The 22,052-nt window shown below is 36.7% G+C and overlaps 2 protein-coding genes and 1 non-coding gene across 3 annotated transcripts; 2 read left to right on the top strand and 1 right to left on the bottom strand.

The window, feature by feature from the left end:
- Positions 1-14,099: 14,099 nt before the first annotated feature.
- Positions 14,100-14,173, bottom strand: TRNAN-GUU. Its single transcript has one exon. It is a non-coding gene; the product is annotated as a tRNA-Asn (tRNA).
- A 65-nt stretch (positions 14,174-14,238) lies between these two features.
- Positions 14,239-18,996, top strand: LOC113319177 (nicotinamide/nicotinic acid mononucleotide adenylyltransferase-like). Its single transcript, XM_026567453.1, has 4 exons — positions 14,239-14,525; positions 14,630-15,442; positions 15,531-15,599; positions 18,554-18,996. The coding sequence occupies exons 2-3, from the start codon at positions 14,659-14,661 to the stop codon at positions 15,533-15,535; spliced, it is 789 nt and encodes a 262-aa protein (XP_026423238.1). The 5' UTR covers positions 14,239-14,525; positions 14,630-14,658; the 3' UTR covers positions 15,536-15,599; positions 18,554-18,996.
- A 1,308-nt stretch (positions 18,997-20,304) lies between these two features.
- Positions 20,305-20,820, top strand: LOC113317780 (glu S.griseus protease inhibitor-like). The gene is made up of 2 exons (XM_026565915.1): positions 20,305-20,384; positions 20,511-20,820. Exons 1-2 carry the CDS (start codon positions 20,354-20,356, stop codon positions 20,720-20,722), a joined length of 243 nt encoding a protein of 80 aa, XP_026421700.1. The 5' UTR covers positions 20,305-20,353; the 3' UTR covers positions 20,723-20,820.
- The last annotated feature ends 1,232 nt before the right edge of the window (positions 20,821-22,052 follow it).

Genomic DNA, 22,052 nt, shown 5'->3' on the forward strand with positions numbered 1-22,052 from the left:
AATTAAACTGAAATTAACCCAATTAGGGGGTATCTCGGCTAACCAAGAACACCCCGAAATTGCTCTACACACTCTCTATTTATAGCATACAAAATACCCAATTTTTGTGAACCCTAATTTTGAAATTAGGGTTTTGAAAATCCGAAATTTACTCACCAACTCTCTGATTTCGCCTTGACCCATGCTTCCTTCTCTTCTTCTTCTGCTTTTCCCATGCTCTAATTACAACTCTATTCCGACCTAATTTATCAATTTCACCTCTAGGGTTTCTGACATGGGTGAAGCGTGAAATTGAGAGATTGGGAGGCCATAGAGTTGGTGAAAGTGATAATAATGATGGGGGTAGTGATGGGTTAGTGATTTGAGAGCTCGGGTGGTGGTGGTTGAGGCGACAGGAAGTTGGTGGCGGAGCAGGTGGTGGCAGAATTTTCTCTGCAGACGGAGGTGAGGGAAGATGGAGTCGATGGAGAAGAGATTAGGTGCTGTTTGGTTTAGGGTATAGTGTTCGGTCACTATGGTGTGTAGTGGGATCATCGAGTTCGATGTTTGGCGAATCTCGACCGTGGGATGTGGAGATGAAAGATCAATCTGACGGTGAGATGAAGTGGATCCTGCAGCGACCGTTGGATTATACAATACAACAAAATTAACGACACCAGATGGAGTTAGGTGTTGTAGTGTTAAGCGGAAGTATCGAGGTTTGATGCGCAAGTAAAGAAGCGACCGTAGGATGCAGATGCGATCCAATCTGACGGTCGGGAATGGAGGCGGGTATGGATATAGAAAATGGGTTTGGGTAAGGGTTTTGGGCCTTGGGTATGCCAAGCCCATATCTTCTTTAAGAACAATTCTTCCTTCTTGAGCCCATTCCTAGCTTTTTGGACGTGCGCTCCATTCTTTGCGGCTTCCTTGCGTAATTCCTCCCGTCTTTTCACTACTTTTCTGCTCCGCAAATCATCCAGACTTTATTTGGTACCTAAAAATGCAAAATTAATTAAGAAAAATATTTATTCTTGAAAACAAAGAAAATACAGAATATGGGATAAAATGTAGAATTAATGCACAAAAGATGAGTTAAATGCCAAGAAAAATATATAGAAATATGCACTTTTTAGCACTCATCAGCTATTGTGTGTGAAAACAACGCCAAGAAGTGGACCGAGCGAACCGAGTTTAACTACTAGTACTAAACCTAAATTAATAAATCTTAATGCGTTCGAGCGAATTGCATCTCGTAAGCGAACCTCAAGGTGGTTCTTTTGAATAGAATCTAATAACTAAGCGGACCTGTTACTCAGTGAAACGAGGAATATTTGGGATAACTAAGCAAACCTGCGGTTCTATGGTTGGTGATAATATGCGACTAATAACAAGTGGATGAAAAACATAACTTGAATCATGGTTTTGCAACGAAGAAAGATTCCTTGATCTAACTTCTCTCATTGATATCAACCTAAACTTTTAATCTGTTTATTTACTTTCTTTGCTTTTAAAATCTAAAACAAAACCCCCCTTTGTGACATTATAAGACAACTAAAACCTCTTGTTCCACGTGGGAACAAACTTGACTACACTATATTACTTGTTAATTGAGTGGAAAAATATTAAATAATTTGTTGTGGTTACGAGACGCATCAATCACAAGCCTATTTCTTACCATGAAATTCATTTACGGGTAGATAATAGTGGTGTCCACAAGAATGATAAGAAGAAGAAAGCCCAAATGCACTTGTGGGGAGTGAAGCACCTCAATAGGAGGATACTTTTTTTCCAATATATGGAAGATAATCTACAAATTGAAGGGGAACAATATGATCTACTGGTGATGAGGCAAGATGCACATTTGATTAGGGATGCACTTATAGAGAAATAATCTAATGATAAAAAAAAGATTGAAGAAAAAGAAACTGATATTCAAGGCAAAGGAAAATAAATTGTTTCTACTTTACCTAAAACTTCACTAGAACCTTAAGTGAAGGAAAAGAAACAGAAAAGGAAACCTTCAGCGAAAGCATATTCCTAAACGCAAAAACATGTCGTTTCCTAAAAAAAGAATGAGGAACTTTGGGGTGAGGCACCGATAGGTCTACCATCTTATTTGGTTATTCACATTCATGGAATGTTAACGTTTTTTTGAGCATGGTAATAATTTAAAATCCTCACTTATTTTTAATGATTTTATTTAATTTCAAATTATAATTTATTTGGTATGATCATAAACTTGTTTAGTTTAACAAACTTTATTATATATTCTTTGTCGAACACAAACTTGCGACAAAGAAAACGAAATATCAAAAGGTTAAACAATGGACGTTGTTCGTGAGCTTACAAGGTCAGAGAATTAAATTCTCACCGCTCAGGCGGTATTTACATATTATTGTACTGAATACTGAGCCTTTAGTCAAATATCGGGAAGTATTTACATATTATTTACATTTTCAGGTTTTCGTAATTGAAAAGAATTTCACCCTTAGGTATGAATTCAAATATGTCCTCCCCAGTCTTCACCATTCCAAAGAATAAAAATGTCACGGTCAGAGGGTCTGCAAGTGAACATTATCCTTAGAATCTCAGCCTTGAGTATGTTCCTCTCTTTGAATTAGTCTTGTTACAGAGCTTATTCACACAAATACATTGACTTTAAATCATCATTGTCTCAAATGGATGTGGGCTCATGGTGATGGAGGAAGCGACATCCGATCTAAGAAAACTGACTCGATAATTCAATAGGTTTCCTTGCAGGCCAAGTGGTGATGAAGTAGTTCAATAGTTTGTTTAATCACTTTTCAAAAACACTCAGGGTACTGATGGTGTAATCCTTCTTTTCAGTCTGATAGGACCCTATATTGATACATCTCTTGGGGATCACCTTAAGCAATTCTAATTTTAATAGTCAGAATCACTCTAATATTCAGATAAAATACTTGGTTAAAATCTAATTTTGTATGAGCCATAAGGGAACTACCATTAATGAATAGGAACACTTTGTGTATTATATGCGCATTGTTAGTTTTTATAGATAGTGCTGTCATAATTCATCCGTCATTTGTTTTCTGTTATTTTCAGTTTATGTTTTATGACTTCCTTTTATATTGTTGTAAGAACTCTATGCTTAGATCTTGAAATTCAGAAATAACAACGGAACAATATGTAGGAACATTGAGTAAACGTTGAAGAAAATAAGTTCTAAGGAAAGTTACTCATCTTGAAAGAAAGTTGCGATAATGGATCTAACGATTTCCAAAGAAATTTATTCGTCTTGTATATTCAGTGGAATATAGATGAGAGGATAAATCAAAAGAGATCTATGTTATAATCTATATTTAAGCTACCAAATATAATGAATGACCCTAGTTTATATAATATATCTATCATTTAAAAAAGATTAAAAAAACTCGTTAATATATTAACAAATTATCTTAGTGTACGTACTATTAACATTAATTTAATTATAAAATAGTTAACAATAACTATAAAATAATAAAAATATGCCAACTTATTGTCTTTCGGTTGTAAAAATATATAGCATATTTAAAACACATTTAGTGCAAAACTTGGTTATATATTTAGTAATTGAAAATATTATTATGATTGGAAAAACCAAACTATATTGAAATAATTCTCATTTGGAGTTTCTGATTCTTAAAACAGTTTTGGTTTTCAGTTAATGCACTTGGAGAAACGAAAGCCTCAGCTATAATAAAAGGTACATAACATGGTGAATAATTAAATATAGTTACTCATGCAATACAACTTGCATATTCCCATAAATGTTTGGGAAAATCGATTAATTAAATTAAACACCAGGATGGCGGACGCCATAAAAATAAACTTAAATGCTTCCAATTGATTAATTAGATCTTTTCTGAACAAGAAATAAAAATCATTAAGAAATTAAAATACCTAAATGAAAAACATACTTATGAATTTAAATCACAAATTGAAGTTATTAAACTCGAAAAAAATTAAGGTATAAAATATTATCGATTTGAACTTCTTTCAGCAGTTGGAACTAATGACAATCCAAGAAAAAGTAAGTTTATCAACCATGATAAAGATGAACCTAAGAAAAACTCTAGATCAAGAAACAAAGATACCTAAGAGAAACGTGAATTAATACATCTGCTAAAATCCCATCGTAATTTCCAACAACAAGCGCTTATATGTACGTCATCTTTACGGAAAATGGAGCACCAAGAACGATGATATTCACCACCATTTTGTCATTCTTAAAAGACTTAGGGTTTTTGTGTTCGAGAGATATGATCAGCTAATAAGAATACTGTGTAATAGAGTTAGCGCACTGTGATTAATAGTCACTCAATGAAAGTCGTGATCACCATTGTATCTATTAAAGCGTTAAAACTGACAAAACAATTAATCTAATTGTTTTTGTTGACATAAAATGACAAATTTTATAACGAAAGAATAAAGTCACTCTAAAAGTGAAAAAATCACAGCATATGTAAATCGCAACATCTCTAATGTAACTGGGAGAGTTAATAGAATAAAATCCACAAGTATGTGATTATCAGTGTCTTGTTTTCACACAACTTCTTTTTTAATAATTTAATTTATTATTAGGCTGAGACTTTTAATGCTTTTTAGCTTGTTTGGATATCAGAAGCATAAATCAGAGGCAAGTGTCTTTACTTCACAAAAAATTAAGTGTTTCGATTATGTGCCCAAATGTTGGACTTGTATCCAAACATGCTATTAATCTTTTCTTTCATGTCGATATCTACTTCACTGCAGGTTTGAACATTTGAAGAACAAAACGCTAATTGACTTAGTGCATCGGTGCTAAAAATGGTCTCGTAACACTACGAATAGGTCGAGCTCTATTGCAAGGTTACATTATGTAGAAGAATATGAATGTCAAATAGTTGTTATTATGGTGCAATCAATAAGGTTTTAACTCGAGTAACAGTGGTGAACGGTTACGTCTTGGTAAGTATTTGTAGTAACCCATTCTCTGTGATGTACATTTTCAAAAGAAATATTTACAGAACACACAGAGTATAACACCAGATAAATTTGTCTATGATCAACATATAAATTTTATTTACCCCCTATGTCGACGACCACCATGAGCACAAGTCAGCTAAGGTTTCTTCCCTGTTTCTCGATTTCTTACCAAAATCAACATACTGTATGATGGTGGCTTGTGCATCTCAATTTGGTTTTTTAGTTTGTTGTGTTACTACACCCAAGTTGTTTCGGATTCATAGTTACTTCATCTGTAAAAAAAAAACAAGAGAATGACATGGCAGTTCCTGAGAAATATTTTCCCCGAAGCGAATAAAATATATTCCCCATAAAGTAAAATTTGCGCGCAAATTGTATTAAATCATCTGCTAGTATGCGTTAATATGCTAATCACATTTTTGTTAAAAAGATATAGAATGTATCTTTCCTAAATGGAAAATGCTAGAACGTCAGTATACAAAAAAATGTTAGTATATGATTTTTTTGTTAATGGCGACTATTAGTTACATATTTTTTCGCAATTTTGTATTATGAAAGCACAAAAATATAGCTAATTGTAAAAAACTATGGTTATAACCTAAATTTAAAACACTCACTAACACATCACGAGTACTAATAAAAATACAAAAATTATATATTTTTCGAAACAACAAATAAGTATAGTTTTCTTAGCAAGTTAGATTTAATTACCAATAATTTAAAGCTTTGGTTCCCCAAAATCAATCAGCTATATAAAATTAACAACAGTGAAGAATTGATATTCTAAAAAACTTAATAATTGAACAATAAGTAAGGAAAACAGAAGACTACAAACAAAAAAAAATACAAAATTAAGGTACACTTATAATATTTTAATTTTCTTTCTTGTTTAATTGCAAAAAAATGAGGATTAATCAAACAAAAATAATATAGAATAAAGAATTAGAATATTATTTAAGTCATGATCAACACCACTAAATATCTAATGTAATTATATATAAATTATATATAGGTCCCCAATAATTATTTATTAGGCAAAAATCCCAAATTATAAAAATATATTTTATTTTGTTTCCCCTTACCTTTTACTTCCCTAAAGTGGGGCTTTCCTTTGCTTACCCCCCTAAGGACAGGCCTTAAATGGAGAAACATATATACCCAACCTGAGACTTGGTTGCTTCCTTAAGGTCTGTACTAGTATATGGTATATTCTTATGTACATATCAAGCAGCTGGTTTTGTCATTTTAGTACCCACTATGAGTATGTCAAAGTGGCAAACATATCGGTCTAAGTGTCAATTATACCACTTAGACATACATGAAATAACATAGTAATTGCACCTGCTGGTACGGGGGAGATAATAAAAGGAGAAGGCTGTCACTAGAACGGACCACACAAAGATGGGTAATATATACATAGTCATCCCAGGTCCACGCATGTTAAATATAATGGTTATATAATTGATAAAACCTAAAATCAGTAACGAGCGATAGAGTGCCCATCACTGTATGGTCATTAGATCGCTCGATAGTCATTCCAGTGACATGAATTTTCTTGATGTCGCTCACTAAGTTGACCATCGCTCAACAGTTCCTCATCCAGCAGCTACAATTTTCTCCCTTTATAAATACGTACCCAATTTCAAACTCATTTCAACTCACACCAAAATTTCTTAATCCGTCTAGAATTTACCAATTTCTCAATCTTTTTAAAATATTATCTACACTCGTCAATTTTTTATAATATGGATTCACAATCTCAAATTCAAGGCAACGGTAAAGGTAAAAATGTCAAAGTTAGGGGTGCAAAAGTCACCATCACAGAAGAGGAATGCATTTGTCATTATTATGTTTATTTTATCCAAGATTGTGTTAATGGTGCAAAACAACATGGTAACACCATGTGGGATAACATATTTAGTAAATATGAAGAACGTATCATCAACATCAACAATCGTGATGCAAAAGAGTTGTCAGAACGATTCATTACGATCAATAGGCAAGTCGCCTTATATGTTGCTGTGATAGTGCATGCCAAGAGAATCCGAGAGAGTGGTCTTGTGGATAGTGATGTTGAAAGAAAGGTTCGTACAGAATGTCAGCGCCGAAATGGCTCAAATTACGAATTTCGAAAGTTGTTATCAATTTTGAAGACGTTGAACAAATATAATCCAGAAGTGTTAGCATCTAATCAACAAGTACCTAGACGGTCACCATACAATTCTTCTTCCTCAATCTCTTCACCATTTTCACCAGGCCCATCAAACTCTTCACCAAATGTCCCAAGAAACTCAATTGTCAACTTAGTTCTTAATAATGATGATGCTAACAAAAAAACTTCTAGGAAGAAACAAAGCAAGAGTTGCTAGAAAATTAGCTCAAGCAGGTGGAAGCTCCAATGGATTTAACATGACAGAGTTTATGAAACATCAGAAGAACGACGAAAAGCAAAGAGCGGTTGATAGGAAATTTCAAAATAGGAAGACTAGAAAAAGTCGTCTTTCTCAAGAAAAAATTGTGAATGACTATACCAAGCATAACATTCTTCAAGCTGACACCTCAATTATGAACCCCCAGCAAAAACATTTGTGGAAAAGCGAATTTGACATGATTCAAAGTAGTTGTTAAATGATATAAAGAAAATCAAGCGATGATAACTATGACGCCAACGCTGTAATGAATATCGTTGGCTAGAAACTCTGTCGCTCTATGTTTTTCCATCGTGGCACAATTCATTTGTCATGCCACCTGGTATGTCAGACAAGTTATTTTGACCTTGTGCATATGAATAGGCCTAACAATTACACAGTTATACTAGAGACTGCAATTTAAGTTACTTTTATGTGCATAATATTGGGGGAATTTGGACATCACTGCGAGGTGTTTGATTCCACCAACTGGATTTGGAAGAGAAAATTATCACTAGACCACATCCCCACCGGACTATATACCAGTATGGTTGGTTATGATAAGATCCGGTTGTTCAACTGGACTTGGTTCGTTCTCGTTTTCTATTTTCCCACTAGAGTACCGATTTTTTTTGTGTCAATTCAGTAAAAATGAAAGAATAAAAGGAATTTAATTATTAAAAGTGGGTGATGAATATTACAATCAGTGATTGTTGACTTTTAATACCACCGATTACTGGTGGTGGTGGCGGGTGGAGACGGTTTCCCAGGGGCATATGTTAAATTTTAATATCTTTTCAAAAGATTTATGAATGCTTCGTAAGTAGGTGTTGGTGAAGTCGGAGGCGGAGGCCTTGTTAGCAATTCGGCAAAAGATTCACGAATTATTCGGAACTGGTCGTACACGGACAATTCGTTCGAATAAATGTAACTCCGACTCCGATACCTGCGATTTTATGTCCCGAACGAGGAGTCGGCTAATTAAATCGGCCCACAACGCTCCCGTAAAACACTGACCCAGTTGATATTGGGATTTTGGAATAGCATATTGCAGGGCCCAATTAACCTTCGTCTTTGTTTGGAGGGAGTCAAACCACTAACATATTACTCCCCTTGAAGGCTCTGTTCCACTGAGCCAATGATTCTTTTGTGCAAACTTTACATTTATTCCGTATATGAACTGATTTGTAGACACACATCATATTTTCCCCACCATGCTTAAACTTTTTTTCCTATTAATGCATACCAATTTTTGTGCACCGAACTCATATATCTAAAACGAATATACACGTACGTATGCCGTTCCGTATTACTGCCGTATCATGAACCGTCGAGCAGATTCCTGACGATATTCGACTTTCATAAATCCGTATAATTCCCATATGCATTCCGTAGTCTCCCGTTCCACGAATTGCTAACTAGGGGCGGAGGTGGGGTTGGTGATGGACCCATAGAAATCACCTAAATTTCCTTTCTCAAATTCCAAGTCTTTGTCTGCACCGACTTCTGATCTCGATGCTCTTCACCTGTCAATTGAATTGCTTGCTTCTCTGCCTGCTCTTGTCTTCTGTCCGTCAATGGCGTCGTTGGTGGCATTTTGGGCAGCGGTTGTGGTGATTCAGTTTGTTTCACGGGTGTTGGTATTGCCGGTATTTTCTTCAACGGTTATGGTGGGGGTATTGGCCGTATCTTGGGCAACAGTTCTGGAGATTCAGTTGGTTGTATTGATGGTGGTGATGCTGACAATATTTTGCGGAATGGTTGCTCTGATTCTGTGTTGGAAATTTTGGGTTAAACAAGAGGATGAAAACAGAAACAGAAAATGGTGTACCCCTGACGTCAAGGCTCTTTCGATTCTTTTAGACAATAATTCGACCTTTCCCAATAAATTTGGCGAGTACAAACGGTCTCTCGAATTATGCCTTCAGGATTCAATGAAGACCTAACACCGTAATCGAATTCAAGGGAGTACAAAAGTGAATGCTTTTCATCATTGATAGACTCTTTCCAGAAAATAGCATCTCTGGAACTCATTTCCTCAGCATAAGTTTTAGGGTCATCATCAACATGCATTACATATCTAGTCATACTAAGAATTTCATTCTTACTACCTTCTACAAGATATTGTACCCATTCTGAACCAAAGCTTTTCGCTTTCCTTGCTCTCTTACTTCTTCTAGGTTCGATATCTTCTATACTTTCAGAAATATCTTCTATGTTAGGAGCAGATGTTTGTTATTAGTCTCTATATATTCTAGACTACGTAACAATGGGTTTTCTATGGGTTGCATTTGGGAACTGTTCCTATTCAAGTTCTCAAAAAATTCCACATCTACAGATTCTATAATCTCAAAAGTGTCAAGGATTAAAAATATGTAAGTAACACTGTTAAGTGAATAACCTACAAAAGCATATTTATACGCCCTATTTCCTAACTTAGGTCTTTTAGGATCCGGCTTCCTAACATATGCTAAGCAACCCCAAACTTTAAGTCTTCTTAAATTTGGTTTCCTATTAAACCACAATTCATAGGGAGAAACATTCTTCTTTTTCGAAGGAATTCTATTCAAAATATAGCATGCAGATAACATAACTTCACCCCACAAGGAATTAGGCAAATTAGAACTAATAAGCATAGCATTAACCATCTCAACCAACGTTCTATTTTTCCTTTCCGCAATACCATTTTGTTGAGGTGTATAAGGTGCAGTAAATTGATGAATTAAACCATGCTCTTGACAAAACAATTTAAATTCATTAGGAAAATACTCACCACCACGATCATAACGCAAAATTTTAATTTTCTGTCCTAATTGTGTCTCTACTTCTGCTTTGTATATTTTGAACATATCAAAGACTTCATCCTTAGATTTCATCAAGTAAGTATAAGCATATCTAGTGCAATCATCAATAAAAGTAACATAGTATTTGTTTCCACCACGAGTCACATGATTTTTTAAATCACCAACATCACTATGTACTAATTCAAGCAAGGAAGAATTTCTAACTACAGACTTAAAGGAAATTCTATGTATTTTTGCTTGCACACATATTTCACACTTAGAGATATTATCAAAATTGCAATCAGAAATTAATCCTAATTTTCTCATGTTTCTAAGGGAACCATAATTCACATGTCCCAATCTACCATGACATAAATCAACGGAGTCAATAGTATAAGAAGGACCATTATTTATTAAATTAATCTTAATCATCCCATTACAAGCATATCCTTGTCCAACAAATACACCATTTTTGGACAATACAAACTTATTAGACTCATAAGTCGTCTTGAATCCGGCCTTCATAACGAGGTCTCCAGAAACAAGGTTTTTCACAATGTCAGGGACATGTAATACATTAGTAAGAGTAACAGTCTTTCCCGAAGTAAAGGAGAGATCAATAGTGCCTTTTCCAATCACTTTGCTGTGTAAGTTGTTTGCAGAGACAACTTCGTTTCCTTCGCCAGTAACCGATTCATATGTCTTGTAAAGATGCCTGTCTTTACAGATATGGACAGTTGAACCATTGTCGTACCACCATCCAATCTCATTGTTAGAAACGGCGTTGGCGGCTTGCACTACAATAACAAGTTTTTCATCGACCATATTTTTCTCCTTTTTCTGTCCTTGTTGTTTCTTTTTGAGACGACAATCACGAGCAATATGGTCGGGTTTATCACAGAAGAAGCAAGGCCCCTTCTTCTTACTCTTCTTGTTGGGATGTTGCTTCTTAAACTGAGTATCATTATTAGGTTTCAAAGCATTTGGTGTATTAGAAAAATCTACACTGTTAACCTTAGAATGATCCTCAGTTTGCTGACTATCCTTAATTTCTCGTTTACGAGAGTCCTCTTCTATACGAAGATGACGTTGTAAACCTTCTAAATCATAGTCAGTCTCAGCATGCTTAAGTTTCTTCTTATAACCATTCCAACAAGGAGGAAGACGAGAAATAATGATTCCGACAATAAATGCAGAAACAAGTTCAATTCCAGCATCCTTAAGATGATTAACAATGAGTAAAAGTTCACTGACCTGGGAAATAATTGACTTACTGTCAACCATTTTAAAATCCATGAAGTTGCAAATCAGGAATTTCTTGTTGCTTGCTTCACAAATCTTGTATTTGTTTTCAAGCGTAGTCCATAATTCCTTTGCAGACGAAATACTTCGATGGGCATTGTAAACACTAGTTCCTAGGGCGTTCAAGATATGACCACGAAACATAAAATCATCTTCCTGACGTTTCTTTCTTCTGGCCTTCAAATCATCAGTGTCTTCGTCTGATGGTGCAGGAATTTCATCCAAACCGTCTTCAAGTATGTACCACAACTTGATGGTGATTAGGAAAAATTTCACAGTCTCTTGCCAACGAGTAAAATTATCACCATCAAAACGTTCCAATCGAGTTAGGGTTTGGTTCATCACTTGCAGAGATTGAGCAGTTACATTCGAATTTGAAGGTTCACCCTCCATTGTCAGAAAATTATTGTCTAAAACTGTTGGAAATTTTGGGTTAAACAAGACGATGAAAACAGAAACAGAAAATGGTTTACCCCTGAGTTCAAGGCTCTTTCGATTCTTTTAGACAATAATTCGACCTTTCCCAATAAATTTGGCGAGTACAAACGGTCTCTCGAATTATGCCTTCAGGATTCAATGAAGCCCTAACACCGTAATCGAATTCAAGGATTGTACTTCCTTGACCCGACCAAGAATCACACTGTATAAGGTTCTGATGATGCTTTTTAGAGAAGAAGAAAACAGATTGTTTTTGATGTGTTGGAATGGGAGAACATCTTCGCTACTTATAGTGATATTCATGCCTGTTGGTAGTGTTCACCAACAGACGCTTCCAAAAGCCATTAATGGTGGCTTATGGGAAGAGACGCGTCTGTTCAATTTTGAATGGAAACTTCTAGGTTTTACAAAGTAAAATCAGAAAAAAAACTTCCACGAGATTGCCTGTTGGTAGTGTCGTTTCACCGTATAACTCTACGTAGCGGCAAACCTTGAAAATATCCAACATTATGTTGGTTCTACGGGCCGCTTGAATTTCAAATCATTCGTTTGTTCATCAGCTGACTTCTCTGCACGCTTTCTCAATCTAATTGTTCTTCTCTCCTCCCGTTGTTTTCTTCTCCGCTCTGCTGCAGCTGGTGGGTGTTTTTGGAACTGGAGATTTTTTTGGTTGTTGAGGTGCTCGTGATGGTTCTGAGGATGAAATCTCTTGTTGACGTGCTATGGGAGGTATGGGTTTTGGATTACTGGTATATTGGGTGTCGTACGATTCAGGTATTATCATCATAGTATCGCCTCCTTTCAGGGTCAGGTTTCCACAACCATTCTTGTCTCAGATCAGGAAATGAACTACTATTCCTTCTCAGCAATCCCTTTCCACTTCCCACAGGTTTAGCAGCAGTACTAGTAGCAGCATCAGCAGCTGAAGATGGTAAACCACTCAATTCATCCATATTTTGATTTTTATGGGCCATACCTGTTCGTTTTCGATCCACAGGCCTACGATGGAGATGATAGTAATGATGATGGTGGTGGTGGTGGTGCGAGTGCAAATTTGTTAAGCTATGATCCCTCCCACCACCAACAGTCCAGGAACCGCTCTCAACTGTGGTGTTTCTATTTGGAAGTACTCCAAGTATTAAAGGAAAGGAAACTAAAACTAAGTTAAGGATATCTGAATCCAAAATATTAATGACGATTTCGGACGCGAAAGAAAGAAAAGATGGATATACAACAAAGAGTACTACTGCTAATGCTGTTATTAGCAAACCTGTAATCAAAACGCAAGATTTTTTCTTAAAGATGTTCATTGAGAATCGATGGCTGATGGATGAGCTGCTGTGCACACAAAATGGTTGTTTATCTCCCTCCTGTTCTATGGTAAATTTTTTAATGTGAGATATTTTTGTTTTATGTTTAAAAGCATGAATGATTATAGCAAGCAATATTGACTTCGAGGTGGCGCAGGAGTGTGGTAGAAATGGTCCTTTTATTGATTTTTTTTTTGTACTTATTAGTGATGTCACATAATTACTTCACTGCTGACTTCATTTGCAGGTCAGAAAAATCAATGATTGCGACATCCTTGACAATATGGTTTCTGTTAATTGGATATTGCGCGCAGGGCCACCATTTGGAGTTGATAAGAAGACTAGCTTGCTAGATTTGTCAGATGGAGTAATTAAATGGGACACTGTTGCAGCAAGCAGATGTGTAGTTGGTCTGAGATTCTGGTGGAGTAGTCGGGAGACCAGTTGAGCTGATTCCATTTGCAGGTGACGAAAAATCAGCGACTGTTACAGTCTTGACAACAAGGTTTCTGTTATCTGGATAGTGCGCAGGACCACAGTTTGGACTCTGGAGTTTACTGAGAGACAAGATATGTCAGATGGAGTGTTCAATTTGGATACTGTTGCAGTAAAGGAGATATAGTCGGTTTGTCTGTGACATCCTGGTGGTGTAGTCAACAGATCAGTAGATATGTACTTCACCATTCCAAGAAAGCTAGGAAGCTAATGTCTTCAAAATTGAATTTTTCAGCGAGTACGTGTGGTCACACTTCTTGGTCCATTTGGTTTGGTAGCGCATAATTGTGGAGTTATCCAAAGAATTGTGGAATTTTTGTGTTTCTCACACTCTGTGGTTCATCTGGTTTAAAAAACTGTAGAATTTTCTACCAAAAAAAAAAAAAAAAGTATACCGCTAGAAACAGGGACTGAACCTGTGACCTTGTGGTTAACAGCCACACGCTCTAACCAGCTGAGCTATTCCAGCTTTGTTGTACTGTTTAAGAGGAGAAATAGGTTTAAAAGAGATAGTTTCTCGGTATGACAATTTGTCCCTTTTTAAGGTCTCCCAGAATACGGACCTTCAAATCTAATCCAATATAACCACCACCACTACCACTGATTCAAGAAAAATTCTCTCCCTCCACTTCATTTTCCACCACCACCGCTGGTGGTATATTGATCATCATTGGTGGTCTCTTCTTCCTCTTCGAATTGGAACTACTCTCAGTAGTAATAGTTGATCCAGAAATTTACATCATCTTTGCTACTACAGACACATGATCATCATCTCTGTTGAAGATCATCGGTAGAGAATTCATATCAACTAAATATAACAGGTACACTATGTGATTTTCTTTAATTCGTACCCTAATGCCTCAATTAACCTAATTTTCTCAATTTTATTTGCTGGTTGTTAATTGTTTGTGAAAATGCCTGACAGAAAATAAGCCATCTAAGGATTAACTAGATATGGATGTCGAGTTGCCATTGGAGAAGCTGTTTAAGGAACCCATTGATGATGGAAAGGGTGTTGTTGTTTTAGTAGCAAATGGAAGTTTCAATCCTCCGACTTTCATGCATTTGCGAATGTTTGAACTGGCAAGAGATGCATTAAATTCAGATGGATTTTGTGTTATTGGAGGTTACATGTCACCTGTGAATGATGCGTACAAGAAGAAAGGTCTCATCTCTGCTGAACATCGCTTACAGTTGTGTGAGCTTGCTTGTAGAAGCTCGTCGTTTGTTATGGTGGATCCGTGGGAGGCGAAACAAAGTAGTTATCAGCGGACTTTGACTGTATTGGATAGAGTACAGAGTTGCTTGTGTGATAGTGGGTTGGTGAGGAGAGAGTCGCTTAAGGTTATGCTTCTATGTGGTTCTGATTTAGTGGAATCGTTTTGTGTACCGGGAGTATGGATCCCTGAGCAGATTAGGGCCTTATGTAGAGATTATGGAATTGTTTGTATTCGCAGGGAAGGTACTGACATTGAGAAGATTATTTCAGGGGATGAGATTTTGAATGCGTATAAGAACAACATTAGAGTTGTGGATGAACTGATACCGAACCAGATTAGTTCTTCAAGAATGAGGGAATGTATTTCAAGAGGATTATCAATAAAGTATCTGACGGTAGATGAAGTGATTGATTATATCAGACAACACAATTTGTACCTGAATTTGGATTCAACTGAAAAGAAGCACTTGCAAGAGGGGAAGGATGAAAAGTTGATGCTTAAAAAGAAAGAAACATCAGGTGCACTTCTAGCTCGTTTGTATCGAATCTTTCTCTAAATATTGAACCGATTTGATACAAATTTCCAAATAATGTGTTGTTTATGCAGATTGAGATCTTCTCATGTGGGTATTGAATCCACCTTATATTTGGACCGAGGGATCATCCATGGAAACAGGTAAACTATAGTCAATTTCCTTCCTCATTCTTTCACTACCTCAGAAATAGGCATCAATCATATATGCTACATTTTCATAAATCATGTTTTTTCTGGCAGAATTAGTTGTTTAGTCAGAATCGAAAAACATAATTCTGTCAATACTATGATGGGTTTCAGCTTCTATATAATTTTGGAGCTCTATAGAAGTTGAATAGTCGGTCTTTTTGGATCAAAAGTATCCAGATTGTATTCTTTTTTCCTATAGCAAATTGTACTCGCATATGGCAAGTTTGTGTGTAGCGCCTGCATACAGCTAGTGTTTATAACAATAGTGTAGTTCAGGTGAGCTTATCCTTTTCTTTGAATTAGTCTCGTTAGGAAGTACAGATGAACTTACATGACCGAGAACCAGAGCCGTCCTATAGTTAGAAGGTGGTTTCCACTCATTACTATTGACACTGTAGAAGCATCCAGCAAATATATCTTTCTTTGTCTTGCAAACTGAATTATGTATAATATAGAGGATTACAGAGTTGAAATTACACGTTCATTTGCTAACTGAGAGGATATATAAGACGGTAGATTCGCCTCTCCATCAAAAGATGTTTCTGATATTCTTACCAGTATTGCCGTTTCATTAGCTACTTTATTTGCATTTCTTGAAACATATTGAAACCTGTTGTATGTTCCTGACATAAAATTACTAACTTGTAAAGCTTCTTTAAGTAGTGAGGCAGTGGACTCTTGAACATTTGTCGTCTTATTTTGTAGATAGTCTATGATACACTTTGAGTCTCCTTCAAAAGTAACTCCATACAGTGGGATTTGTTTTGCCCATGTGACAGCCTCCAAAGCTGCTCTTGCCGAGGCTTCTTCACTCGACACTGAAAAGCATTTTCTTCCCCTTGCTCCCCTACATAAACCTGTAGAGTCCCTTAGAATTAAGCCAATTCCAGTAACTTTTTCCGGAGTAATCCATGCTGCACTAAAATTGATTTTTAACTCAGTATAGATGGGAGGGATCCAAGCATCGGAATCTTTGTGATCCAAGATTTTCTTGATCTCCGGACTCTTGATGGATAATTGAGGAGGACCTGATGAAGTTGATGCTGTTGTTGGTGCCCAAGAGGATGGTGGTGGTGGGGGTGGTGGCGGGGTTGAGCCAGAACGCTTCTTTTTCCACCCCTTGAGAAAGTTTATGAAGTTTTTTATAGGCGGTGGTGGAGGTGGCTGTGATGGATCCACCACAGACTGAGGCTCACCAATTGAACACTGCCTAGAGAAATTTTCAAAATCTTCTTTCGTGATTAATGGCGGGGCTGATGGTTTTGGACCTTGGGGTCGAGAACCGTACCGATACCTGCCTACATTGATATCGTCACAGTATCTTGGGCTTTCGTACACGAGTTTCTGATATGATTCCTGTCTGCTTAGATCAGAATATGAACGACTATTCCTTCTCATCGTTCTATTTCCATTAGCCACCAATTTAGGAGTAGGCACCTGTTGTTGATCTGTAGATAAATCTTCAAAATCTTCATTCTTAAGCACCGGCGGTGCTGATGGTTGAGGACCTTCGGATTGAGAACCGTACATATACCTACCTACATTAATATCATCATAGTATCTTGGGAAATCATAGTCGAGTTTCTGATACGATTCTTGTTTGCTTAGGTCAGAATATGAACGACTATTCCTTCTCATCATTCTATTTCCATTTGGCACAACTTTAGGAGTAGGCTCCCATGGTTGATGTCCATCAGCAGGCAACCATCTTTGATCAGTAGGCAGCTGTTGCTGATTGATAGGTACTGTATCTAACTGTTGATATGTATGAGTTGGTACTTGTTGACGATATCTATCATTAGGCGACCGTCGTTTATCCGTAGACATCTGTTGCTGATCGGTAGGTACTGTATCATTTTGCACCTGTTGTTGATTCACATCAGTGGGCAACTGTTGTCGATCTGTAGTCCTATTACGAAGACGACGATGGAGGCGTCGAAGATGATGATAATGGTGATGATGATGAGGATGTTGATGTTGATGGAAATGATAATGATGATGGATATCCTTTTTCTTCTTCTGTCGGTGATTCTCACTCTCTTTCTTCTTCTCTGCGGAGTCTGCCACTACCTCCTCCTTCACATCGGCCTTCTTATCCTCCCTCTCATCAGCCTCCGTGGTACTTGAACTAAGAAGTCCACACAAAATAGCCGAGAAAACTAGAACAAGAATAAGACTACTCCAATTTTTCTGAACAACATTAGGCTTGAAATTTTGAGAAAAGAAAGACAGAAATGGAATTACAATGAATATCAATACTAGTGCTGTAATGAGTATGATCATAATATAAAACCCATAGTTCAATAAGAAATTCGGCAAGGGTTGACGTTGGTGATTATAATGATGGTGCGGTTCCTGCTCAACCTCCCCGTTCCCAACTGCCATTTTTCTACAAAGTAGTATACCAAGAACAGCAAGGAAGACTAATACCAAATGAGGTTTTATGAATTGAGAGCTGAAAGAAAGAAAAGATGGAACTGCAATGAACATGAAGATTAACATAAAAAAGAAAGCTGATGGAGATGGATGCCGTAAGTTAGTAGATGAATAGCTTCTGAACCAATTTTGTGGCGAAGTCCTTTCACTGCTTTCTTCCATTTTTCTGGGATTTTGTTCTGGAGCTATGGGTAACTGCTATTGCGAAGACAAATTTGCCTTTCGATATGTTCAGTTGTTGAAATTGCTCAGATTTGGTATTATATTTGGTTTTGTATGAGCTATGAAGTAATACTTTTTCTTTGAAAACTGAGTTATTGACTTTGAGACAGAATGTGATGGAATTGAATAGTTTATTAATTTCTGACTTTCTCTCCAGGTTCGGATTTGTATTATGCACATTGTTCTCATTAATACTGGTCTTGGTTTCACATGGACCATGCTAATAGAGCTGCATATCTTTATTCCAGGGAGCAAGATTTGCGAACCCATACTTCAGTTTTATAATTGCTTAAGACTCGGAGTAGCACAGTGAGTTAGTGGCCCGATTCCCACTTGACTCGGAACCTGGTAACTCTGACATCCCGAAAACTTGCTAGAGGGATGCATTTACAACTGAGGTAAGGACTCTTTGCAAATTTCAGAATACATAATTAGTTTGTGTGGGTACTGCTGTCTGCTGGCCCTCCATGTGTGATTATTAGGTACCTTGAAGTTTCATATCAGAGTTGTTCTCCTCCCATTTGGTCATAGCTGTAAACATATACAATATGTCGTAATCAAATCTACTATTTATTCTACGTATATTACATGTCGATTTGAACTAAGATTTTCCAGTATCGTGTATTATTTCATTGACTTTGAGATAATGTTATACGTTTTGCAAGGAAATGAAGAAATTATTATTGCTCCCAGCTACACGTTTTGTTGCAATAACCTACCAGGAACAGTTTTTTTTTGTTTCAAGTCCTTGTTTAGTCTCTTGCAAAATTCAGAAAATTTCTTTGCAAAATTTCCTGGTGCGGGCTTTGAGTACCATAAATCACCTGGCCCAGTATTTTCTTATCTATAGTGAAATTTGTCTATGAGAAGGGCTGTGCAGAAAAACCGAAACCACGGATTTCACCTGTATCCTTCCGCAAAATTGCAGGTGAAACCCAATCCGCAAGATCTATGAGCCGGACACGGTTGTGGTTGGACTTTGAAAACTGCGGATTAACCGCACCGTGGTTACCGAATCATAGACATTGAGGAAATGAAGAACATTAAATCCAAAATGAAACCATATCCTAGCAGTGAGTCTCATTTAGTTCACATACCTTCAGAGTGTGACCATGTCGTGTAAATGCACAATGAAACCATATCCTAGCAACGACTCTCGTTAGTTCACATACCTTCAGAGTGTGACCATGTCGCAATTGATTTTAATAATTACTCCTTGTGCTTCGGATCGTATCACCCGTTGATCTGCGAATGTGAAATCCGCGGGTGATTGGACCGGATACGATCGGATTTTCCAGATCCGCAACTTTGACGGATTGGACTTTGACGGATTGGACGCGGGTGATCCCTAATTCGCAACTGTATGTTGCCCTCAATTTGAGTATAACTGGATTTGGCCAAATTTGAAATTGGCCTGCGATATGATGCCTCCGGCCAGAGATCAGGATTCCACATGGTTGTGTGATGACTTAATAATAATATAATTAAGGAATGATGATGTGACAAATCTTGATATCTGACGCCATTTACTAAACGTCACCAACTTTCCAAAAGCTGTCTATTATAGTCAAGTCAACCCAATGTACTTGACCCCTACAATTTTTGTACCAGCTGGCAGATTGTTCCTGCCGTAAAATCTACATTGTGCAGCATAGCCGAGATAAACCTTTCCACATGCTTTCAAGAAATCGTGTTCAGAGGAACACAAATAGTTAAAAAGCTAGCTTCTAGGTTTGGAATTTGGGTCTCATGCCATACTTTACCATTTTCTTGTGGTAAAAGACTAAAATCTCCTCCGTTATACTCGCAAATCGCCGTAATAACAAAATGAATGGTATTGAATGGAAAATATCATGATATCAGAATTTTGATTCTGCTATTAGCATGATCGATCTTAGTTATGTGGCACATTAAATGGCTCGAACATATGCCATGTATTAAATACCATTCTACCTATAAATTGGGAGTCGAAGTTGCAACCTAAGCATACCAACAATTTCACCTTGCTAAAAGAAAAAGAAGAAACAGCAACAAAGAAAGATTTCAAGATGACTTGGCCTCCATGCATTAGTTGTACCGGTAAGCATGCGATTTCGTTTCTTCAAAATGAGTTGAGCAATTGCGAAGAAATACTTTGCTTTGCTAATCACTATACCATGGCTCTAATATTTTTTGTTTTAATTTTTTGTTCGTAAATGGAACCAGGTTCTGGAGCCGCAAGGAAGAGTTGGCCACAACTTGTTGGAAAGCCGGGTGCAGTAGCAAAAGCAACTATTGAGAGAGACCTGCCAGGAGTGACTGCGGTTATCATACCTATGGGTAACATTAGGGATCTCAATTATTGTTGCAACCGTGTTTGGGTTAACGTTAAAAACGACCCTCAACAAACCGTTGCTACTGTTCCCAGAGTCGGATAGATGACAAATGTAGTCGTGAAGAAGAATAAGATTTATAGGCACGTTTTCTATAACTTTGTAACGGTGCTTCCACTATTTTGTTCAAGTGAATGGAATAAATCAACTTAATTACTCAATATGGTGTTGGTGTTTTATTTTCTTTATTATATTATATGATTTGGTAGAACTCAATGAGTTAATCTGTTTGACTGTTCCATTTACAAGCCTGAATTCCTTTTTTTTTTTCCTTTTTTCTTTAGAAAAAGAGGAAATCCTCATGTTATTGATAGAAAAGGTCCATATGCTCCATAAGGCGAGTTCCGATACTCCATTACATCTTCATTACACTTTTGAATGTTTAAATGCGTTAGGATACCCCAAAGGTTTATATCTTTCCAAACATGCTTAATCACATATTTGTTACAGAACTTGGCCAAATGAGACGTTCAAATAATTTTTGTTCTCATGACTAGAATAAAATCCTGAACTAAGAAATTTACATGAAACTTTGTTCTGTTTCCAAAGTCTTCACTAATTTTGTATCTCTGCTATCAAGCTTCTGCATACATTCCTATCAACATCAAAAGGGTTAGCTGAGAATCGCTTCTGAAAGTTATAATATTGCCACTCCATTCTATTGCCCATTTGAAAGATGCATAGGCTACAACTTTTTCTAGATCTTCTCTGGTTCCACAATCTGCATGCATCCATCTAGCTTCTCTAATGATTCCTGTATGACCACACAAAGTTAGAGCAATTCCAGCTGTTGCAGTTGAACACATCATTGTCAGAGCAATGTCAATTTTGAGATCCATACTTCTAGGTTGACCCTGACTATATTGGGTTGTAATCTGCAGAGCATTGTCATTGCTAGGATTATAGTAAAGATTTTCCATTAATTATAACCATGTTTAATTTACTCACTGTCATGTACTCATTAATGTATTTGATGATTTTGTTTGCTGTTAAGGCACTATTTTCGCTCTCCTTCTTAAACACAATATTGCACCTAGGTTTCCAAATGTGCCAAATGATAGTGCTACAAAGGACTGGCCAGTCTATATCATAGTCCTCTCTATCAATATTTTCAAAGCAATCATTCAAACAATAATGAAAAGTGTTCGTTCCATTAGTAACAAATTGCTTATCAAAATTAAAATGCATCCAAACCTGTGTAGCAAAATTGCAATCCAAGAAAAGGTGAGTTAGAGTCTCTTTCCCCTCATTGCAGAGTTTACAGGCAGTACCTATACCTGGTATAATTGCCGCTACTCTCATGCTATTTGGAAGAATTGCATGTGCAACTTTTAATATAAAGCTTTTAACATATGGGGTTGTATCCATACTCCAT

This window comes from Papaver somniferum, chromosome 10 (assembly GCF_003573695.1).
Source record: "Papaver somniferum cultivar HN1 chromosome 10, ASM357369v1, whole genome shotgun sequence".
Lineage (NCBI taxonomy): Eukaryota > Viridiplantae > Streptophyta > Magnoliopsida > Ranunculales > Papaveraceae > Papaver > Papaver somniferum.